At 46.7% G+C, this 9,611-nt stretch overlaps 1 protein-coding gene across 1 annotated transcript in view; it reads right to left on the reverse strand.

Moving 5' to 3' along the window:
• LOC147958765 (uncharacterized) overlaps nt 1-3,760 on the reverse strand; it is a 30,900-nt gene extending 27,140 nt beyond the window's left edge. Inside the window, exon 1 of the mRNA XM_087532294.1 lies at nt 2,909-3,760. Coding sequence (XP_087388420.1) covers nt 2,909-3,760 — 852 coding nt within the window. The remainder of the gene's footprint in view (nt 1-2,908) is intronic.
• Between the last annotated feature and the right edge of the window lie 5,851 nt (nt 3,761-9,611).

Genomic DNA, 9,611 nt, shown 5'->3' on the forward strand with positions numbered 1-9,611 from the left:
ATAGCTCCAGTGTTGTCACAGAAGAGATTCATCGGGCTTGACGCATTGGGTATGACTCCTAGGTCGGTAACGAACTCCTTCACCCAGACTGCTTCGTGTGCTGCCTCCGAGGCTGCAATGTACTCCGCTTCACATGTAGATCCCGCCACAACGCTTTGCTTGCAACTGCACCAGCTTACTGCCCACCATTCAAAATATACACATATCCTTTTTGTGACTTAGAGTCATCCAGATCTGTGTCGAAGCTAGCATCGACATAACCCTTTATGACGAGCTCTTCGTCACCTCCATAAACGCGAAACATTTCCTTAGTCCTTTTCAGGTACTTCAGGATATTCTTGACCGCTGTCCAGTGTTCCTTGCCAGGATTGCTTTGGTACCTTCCTACCAAACTTACGGCAAGGCTTACATCAGGTCTGGTACACAGCATGGCATACATAATAGACCCTATGGCTGATGCATAGGGGATGACACTCATCTCTTCTATATCTTCTGCCGTGGTCGGACATTGAGCTGAGCTCAATTTCACACCTTGCAACACAGGCAAGAACCCCTTCTTAGACTGATCCATATTGAACTTCTTCTATATCTTATCAAGGTATGTGCTTTGTGAAAGACTTATGAGGCGTCTTGATCTATCTCTATAGATCTTGATGCCTAATATATAAGCAGCTTCTCCAAGGTCCTTCATTGAAAAACTCTTATTCAAGTAGGCCTTAATGCTATCCAAAAGTTCTATATCATTTCCCATCAAAAGTATGTCATCTACATATAATATGAGAAATGCTACAGAGCTCCCACTCACTTTCTTGTAAACGCAGGCTTCTCCATAAGTCTGCATAAACCCAAACGCTTTGATAATCTCATCAAAGCGAATGTTCCAACTCCGAGATGCTTGCACCAGCCCATAAATCGAGCGTTGGAGCTTGCACACCTTGTCAGCATTCTTAGGATCGACAAAACCTTCCGGCTGCATCATATACAATTCTTCCTTAAGGAAACCATTAAGGAATGCCGTTTTGACGTCCATTTGCCATATTTCAAGATCATAGAATGCGACAATTGCTAACATGATTCGGACGGACTTCAGCTTTGCTACGGGTGAGAAAGTCTCATCGTAGTCAACCCCTTGAACTTGTTGATAACCCTTAGCGACAAGCCGAGCTTTATAGATGGTCACATTATCATCCGCGTCTGTCTTCTTAAAGATCCATTTATTTTCTATGGCTCGCCGATCAATGGGCAAGTCAGTCAAAGTCCATACTTCGTTTTCATACATGGATCCTATCTCGGATTTCATGGCTTCCAGCCATTTGTCGGAATCTGGGCCCGCCATCGCTTCTTCATGGTTTGAAGGTTCACCGTTGTCTAACAACATGATTTCCAAGACAGGGTTGCCGTACCCCTCTGGTGCGGAACGTGTCCTTGTGGACCTACGAAGTTTAGTAGGAGCTTGATCCGAAGTATCTTGATCATCATCATTAACTTCCTCTCTAATTGGTGCAGGCACCACAGGAACATTTTCCTGAGCTGCGCTATTCTCTGCTTCAAGAGGCAGTACTTCATCAAGCTCTACTTTCCTCCCACTTACTTCTTTCGAGAGAAACTCCTTCTCTAGAAAGGATCCATTCTTGGCAACGAAGATCTTGCCTTCGGATCTGAGGTAGAAGGTATACCCAATGGTTTCCTTAGGATATCCTATGAAGGCGCATTTTTCCGACTTGGGTTCGAGCTTTTCAGGTTGAAGTTTCTTGACATAAGCATCGCATCCCCAAACTTTTAGAAACGACAGCTTAGGTTTCTTCCCAAACCATAATTCATACTGTGTCGTCTCAACAGATTTCGACGGAGCCCTATTTCAAGTGAATGCGGCAGTCTCTAAAGCATAGCCCCAAAATGACAGCGGTAAATCGGTAAGAGACATCATAGATCGCACCATATCTAATAGAGTGCGATTACGACATTCGGACACACCATTACGCTGAGGTGTTCCGGGCGGCGTGAGTTGTGAAACTATTCCACATTTTCTTAAGTGTGTGCCAAATTCGTGACTCAAGTATTCTCCCCCACGATCTGATCGCAAGAACTTGATTTTCCTGTCACGTTGATTCTCAACCTCACTCTGAAATTCCTTGAACTTTTCAAAGGTCTCAGACTTGTGTTTCATTAAGTACACACACCCATATCTACTCAAGTCATCAGTGAGGGTGCGAACATAACGATAGCCACTGCGAGCCTCAACGCTCATTGCACCGCACACATCAGTATGTATGATTTCCAATAAGTTGGTTGCTCGCTCCATTGTTCCTGAGAACGGAGTCTTGGTCATTTTACCCATGAGGCATGGTTCGCACGTGTCAAATGATTAATAATCAAGAGACTCTAAAAGTCCATCTGCATGGAGCTTCTTCATGCGTTTGACACCTATGTGACCAAGGCGGCAGTGCCACAAGTATGTGGGACTATCATTATCAACGTTACATCTTTTGGTATTCACACTATGAACATGTGTAGCATTACGCTCAAGATTCATTAAGAATAAACCATTCACCATCAGAGCATGACCATAAAACATATCTCTCATATAAATAGAATAACCATTATTCTCGGATTTAAATGATTAGCCATCTCGTATTAAACGAGATCCTGATACAATGCTCATGCTCAAAGCTGGCACTAAATAACAATTATTGAGGTTTAAAACTAATCCCGTAGGTAAATGTAGAGGTAGCGTGCTGATGGCGATCACATCAACCTTGGAACCATTCCCGACGCGCATCGTCACCTCAGCCTTCGCCAGTCTCCGCTTATTCCGCAGCTCCTGCTTTGAGTTACAAATGTGAGCAACCACATCGGTATCAAATACCCAGGAGCTACTACGAGTACTGGTAAGGTACACATCAATTACATGTATATCACATATACCTTTCGTGATGCCGGCCTTCTTGTCCGCTAAGTATTTGGGGCAGTTCCGCTTCCAGTGACCACTTCCCTTGCAATAAAAACACTCAATCTCGGGCTTGGGTCCATTCTTTGGCTTCTTCCCGGCAGCTTGCTTACCGGGCGCGGCAACTCCCTTGCCGTCCTTCTTGAAGTTCTTCTTACCCTTGCCTTTCTTGAACTTAGTCGTTTTATTCACCATCAACACTTGATGTTCCTTTTTGACTTCTACCTCTGCTGATTTCAGCATTGCAAATACTTCAGGAATGGTCTTTTCCATCCCCTGCATATTGAAGTTCATCACAAAGCTCTTGTAGCTTGGTGGAAGCGACTGAAGGATTCTGTCAATGACTGCGTCATCCGGGAGATTAACTCCCAGCTGAGTCAAGCAGTTATGCAACCCAGACATTGTGAGTATGTGCTCACTGACAAAACTATTTTCCTCCATCTTACAGCTGAAGAACTTGTCGGAGACTTCATATCTCTCGACCCGGGCATGAGCTTGGAAAACCATTTTCAGCTCTTCGAACATCTCATATGCTCCGTGTCGCTCAAAACGCTTTTGGTGCCCTGGTTCTAAGCTGTAAAGTATGCCGCACTGAACGAGGGAGTAATCATCAGCACGTGTCTGCCAAGCATTCATAATGTCTTGGTTCTGTGGGACGGGTGCATCACCTAGCGGTGCTTGTAGGACATAATCTTTCTTGGCAGCTATGAGGTTGATCCTCAGGTTCCGGACCCAGTCCGTATAGTTGCTGCCATCGTCTTTCAGCTTGGTTTTCTCTAGGAACGCGTTGAAGTTGAGGACAACATTGGCCATTTGATCTACAAGACATATTGTAAAGATTTTAGACTAAGTTCATGATAATTAAGTTCATCTAATCAAATTATTCAATGAACTCCCACTTAGATAGACATCCCTCTAGTCATCTAAGTATAACATGATCTGAGTTGACTAGGCCGTGTCCGATCATCACGTGAGACGGACTAGTCAACATCGGTGAACATCTTCATGTTGATCGTATCTTCTATACGACTCATTCTCGACCTTTCGGTCTTCTGTGTTCCAAGGCCATGTCTGTACATGCTAGGCTCGTCAAGTCAACCTAAGTGTATTGCGTGTGTAAATCTGTCTTACACCCGTTGTATGTGAACGTTGGAATCTATCACACCCGATCATCACGTGGTGCTTCGAAACAACGAACTATCGCAACGTCGCACAGTTAGGGGGAACACTTTCTTGAAATTATTATGAGGGATCATCTTATTTACTACCGTCGTTCTAAGTAAACAAGATGCAAAAACATGATAAATATCACATGCAATCAAATAATAGTGACATGATATGGCCAATATCATATAGCTCCTTTGATCTCCATCTTGGGGCTCCATGATCATCTTGTCACCGGCATGACACCATGATCTCCATCATCGTGATCTCCATCATCGTGTCTGCATGAAGTTACTCGCCAACTATTACTTCTACTACTATGGCTAACGCTTTAGCAATAAAGTAAAGTAATTACATGACATTTATGTTGACACGCAGGTCATAAATAAATAAAGACAACTGCTATGGCTCCTGCCGGTTGTCATACTCATCGACATGCAAGTCGTGATCCCTATTACAAGAACATGTTCAATCTCATACATCACATATATCACTCATCATTCATCACAACCTTTGGCCATATCACATCACGAAACACTTGCTGCAAAAACAAGTTAGACGTCCTCTAATTGTTGTTGCAAGTTTTTACGTGGCTGCTATAGGTTTCTAGCACGAATGTTTCTTACCTACGCCAAAACCACAACGTGAATTGCCAATTTCTATTTACCCTTCATAAGGACCCTGTTAATCGAATCCGATCCGACTAAAGTGGGAGAGACAGACACCCGCCAGCCACCTTATGCAACTAGTGCATGTCAATCGGTGGAACCGGTCTCACGTAAGCGTACGTGTAAGGTTGGTCCGGGCCGCTTCATCCCACGATGCCGCCGAATCAAGATTAGACTAGTAACGGCAAGCAAATTGACAATATCGACGCCCACAACTACTATGTGTTCTACTCGTGCATAGTAACTACGCATAGACCTAGCTCATGATGCCACTGTTGGGGATCATAGCAGAAAATAAAAAAAATTCCTACGTTTCACCAAGATCAATCTATGGAGTCAACTAGCAACGAGAGGAGAGTGCATCTACATACCCTTGTAGATCGCGAGCGGAAGCGTTCAAGAGAACGGGGATGCAAGTGCCGAACGGACGGGACCTCCGCGTTCATCATACGTACGGAGCAGATGACGTCTCCTCCTTCTTGATCCAGCAAGGGGGAAGGAGAGGTTGATGAAGATCCAGCAGCACGACGGCGTGGTGGTGGATGCAGTAGTGATCGCAGCAGGGCTTCGCGGAGCTTCTGCGAGAGGGAGAGGTGTAGCAGGGGAGAGGGAGGCTCCAAGGCTTGAGGTTCGGCTGCACTCCCTCCCCCCCTTTATATAGGCCCCCTAGGGGGGTGCGCCGGCCCTAGGAGATGGGATCTCCTAGGGGGGGGCGTGGCCAAGGGGTGGAGTACCCCCCAAGGCAAGTGGAGGCGCCCCCTCCCCTAGGGTTCCCAACCCTAGGCGCATGGGGGCCCAAGGGGGGGGGGCAGCCCACTATGGGCTGGTTCCCCTCCCCACTTCAGCCCATGGGGCCCTCCGGGATGGGTGGCCCCACCCGGTGGACCCCCGGGACTCATCCGGTGGTCCCGGTACAATACCGTTGACCCCGATACTTTCCCGATGGCCGAAACAACACTTCCTATATATAATTCTTCACCTTCGGACCATTCCGGAACTCCTCGTGACGTCCAGGATCTCATCCGGGACTCCGAACAACTTTCGGATTACTGCATACTCATATCTATACAACCCTAGCATCACCGAACCTTAAGTGTGTAGACCCTATGGGTTCGGGACACAAGTAGACATGACCGAGACGACTCTCTGGTCAATAACCAACAACGGGATCTGGATACCCATGTTGGCTCCCACATGCTCCTCGTTGATCTCATCGGATGAACCACGATGTCGAGGACCTAATCAATCCCGTACTCAATTCCATTTGTCAATCGGTATGTTACTTGCCCGAGACTCGATCGTCGGTATCCCAGTACCTTGTTCAGTCTTGTTACTGGCAAGTCACTTTACTCGTACTGTAATGCATGATCAAGTGATCAACCACTTCATCACATTGAGCTCATTATGATGATGCATTACCGAGTGGGCCCAGAGATACCTCTCCGTCATACGGAGTGACAAATCCCAGTCTCGATTCATGCCAACCCAATAGACACTTTCGGAGATACCTGTAATGTACCTTTATAGTCACCCAGTTACGGTGTGACATTTGGCACACCCAAGGCACTCCTACGGTATCCGGGAGTTGCACAATCTCATGGTCTAAGGAAATGATACTTGACATCCAGAAAAGCTACAGCAAACGAACTACACGATCTTTGTGTTATGCTTAGGTTTGGGTCTTGTCCATCACATCATTCTCCTAATGATGTGATCCCGTTATCAATGACATCCCCATGTCCATAGCCAGGAAACCATGACTATCTGTTGATCAACGAGCTAGTCAACTAGAGGCTCACTAGGGACACATTGTGGTCTATGTATTCACAAATGTATTACGATTTCCGGATAATACAATTATAGCATGAATAATAGACAATTATCATGAACAAGGAAATATAATATTCATTTTATTATTGCCTCCAGGGCATATTTCCAACAGTGTACAACCTCTTTGGCGAAGCCATGTTGATCTCAGTGTCATTGGGTTGGCCGGTGAGGATGCTCCGGCTGACTCTGCTGTCAGAGGAGGGGAAGAAGATCTTAGGCTTCTGGAGATGGAGCCCGAGGTACTGTTCCGCTGTGATGGAGGGTTTCGTCGTTGGAGCATCTCCGGTGAGTTGTACGACGCCGAGGCTGAAGCAGGACAAGAGAGACAACGAACAACGTTAACCTGAGTGGAATTCTAATAGCATCTCCAATACATGACGTAAAATACATAACCACAAAGTGCTAGATGTAAAATACATCAGTCGCTCATCTCTGAACTTAACTGTCGAAACTGAATTTTGTTGTCGAAAATGAATTTTGCTGTCAAAACTGAACGCACTAGGAAGGTGAGGATACACGTCGGTCGACTGACTTTTTCATCTCCGGCCAATCGATTTTGCAGCCGTTGGATACGAAATCAAGGGCCTGCGGTTCATCTTCAACCTCCACCCCCTGAGCCGCCAGCCACCACCGGCCAAACAGCAGCCCCCCGTCGACTGCGGCCGGCGGTGCGCCGCCCCGCCCGCCCCGAAAACACTCCCCGCCGCCGCCCCGGCCATCCCTCTAGGCCCCCCGTGCCGAGCTTTTTCTCCGGCGATCCCCACGCCACCGCCCCGCCAACGCCGGTGACCACTGCCCCCATCCTGAACCCTAAGATAGATAGTGGGGTACCTCTCCGGCGAGCCCCCCTCCCCGCTACGGCTGGTTCTTCCTTCACCCCGGTGAGCCCCCCCCCCCCCCCCCCCCCGCCCCATGAATATCGACTGACCCAAAAGTCGATTGAGTTGACTGAAGTGTAGCTAAATCAGAGCAGCATCGCAAGCAAGAGTAAGAGCGAGACCAGCAGCACGAGCAAGAGCAAGAGCAAGAGCAGACCAGGCAGGGGACCGAGAGCAAGAGCAGAGCAGCAACACGAGCGAGAGAAAAAGCAGCAGCAGCTCCTACTGATGTGGATGTCGCCGCCGAGGGAGCGACACCGTGGAGGAAGTGGCCGGCGACGCCGCCGTGGATAGAGCCGCGCCGTGTCGGCTCGGGACCGAGCGCCGGCAGCACCGTGAGATCGAATCAAGAAGAAAATGCGGCGATTAGTGTACAACCTCTTTGGTGGCGCCGATTAGGCCGAATCTTCATCCGAGGAAACGGTGATGATGATGCTCTTCTGGTGCTGCAGGTGAAGACGGCGGTGTGGGAATGGAGGTGGCACGAAAGACGAGGGGAACGTCGGGGCAGCTCCTTGGAGGTGGAGGACGGGGTGGATGAACCTGCGGGATGATGAGATCGACGACAGATCCTCATCCGGTACGGTGGATGAGGGACGTCCAGGTGTTGCCGTGGACGACGTCATCGGGGAAGAGGCTCCGTCTGGGTGGCGGACGGAGCAGGGTGTTGGGTTTCGTCGCGGGTTTTCGCAGCCTCGGTGTACGAATGGGTGGGCGGATGGGATGGATGTGGGGAACCATGGCTTACAGACGCGCTTGTCCGAAATGTGGGGTAAGTTACGAAAGTACCCCCACCGATTTGAGGCGGTTATTTCGGTTCAAGGGTACCACAGGCATTTCGCGTGTCAGGATTTCACAAGAGGTGGGAGTTTTCGCGCGCGTTGTAATTTCGGAATAGCAAGGCGCGGGTTGAAATGGAGGGAGTTGTCGGAGCACAACGAGACAAAGATATATCTTTAATATTTCGGGCTAACAAGGCGCAGGTTGAAATTTCCGGACAAGCCTAACGTGTACTATACCAAATCAATGTGCACTACAAATGTCATTCAAAACTTTGAATTCATGTTATGTTCAATTAAAATATTTCACTATGTGTATAATGCATGCAACCTACTACTCAAATGAACGTCTTAGTGCATTCCAAACGTATATACTACCGCTTCAATATGAACTAAATTTGAATTCGTTTCTCTATTTGAATAAGATCTACAGTAATGATTGTCGTGAATTTGAAGCATTTGAATTTGTTTCTCTGTTTTAATAAGATCTACAATCATCATTATTGTCAAGTTAAACCATCATTTGTGTATTATCTTCACATCACACCACATGATTAGTCTCGAGTTACATATGAACTATGTGTACTTTATGAAATCGAACTAGATTTTTTGAATCCACTTTATTTTGATTTCAAATCACATTACATTTCTAGCTCTAGCTAGATCTTCATAATCTAAACCATGTCTCATATGTATAATGTGTTTATCACATTATGTATGGTGCCCCGCCCCCTACGCCTAGAAGTAGTTAGATGTGAGTTGCACACACCACACATTACCACAAATTCAAATAAAATGTGAGAATGTTCGATATATAGTATTGTTTAGATTGTTCGATATTTAGTTGTAAGCTGCAAATGCCACACATTATCACAAATTCAAATAAAATGTGAGATTGTTTGATGTATAGTATGGTTTAGATTGTTCGGCATTTAGCTGTGAGTTGCAAATGCCATGCATTATCACATTATGGTATAACATGTGCACAGCACGTGTATCACCTCTATATTCATGCATGCAATGTTTAAAACACTATGATCTCCTATTCAAATATATGAATCCGCTTTCATATCAAATTATGATCTTTGTTAGTCTCTTACACCCACACAGTCCTCTAACCTTTGTAGCTACCACTAACTTTCTCTCGTGCATGCACACGCCCTCCCCCTCCCTCGGCATTCTATCCACCGGCACATTCATTTTTTTCTTTAGGTAGTTCTCCTAGAGTCTCCACAACTCCTTTCCGACACACACCGATCGATAAACCTCTCCAGCGATGCCTTCCTACAACATACACACACACACCATCAATCTCCTCCTTTATGTGTCCTTGCCTCATGTCTCT

This window comes from Triticum urartu, chromosome 7A, assembly GCF_056163025.1.
Source record: "Triticum urartu cultivar PI428250 chromosome 7A, HENAU_Tu73, whole genome shotgun sequence".
NCBI lineage: Eukaryota > Viridiplantae > Streptophyta > Magnoliopsida > Poales > Poaceae > Triticum > Triticum urartu.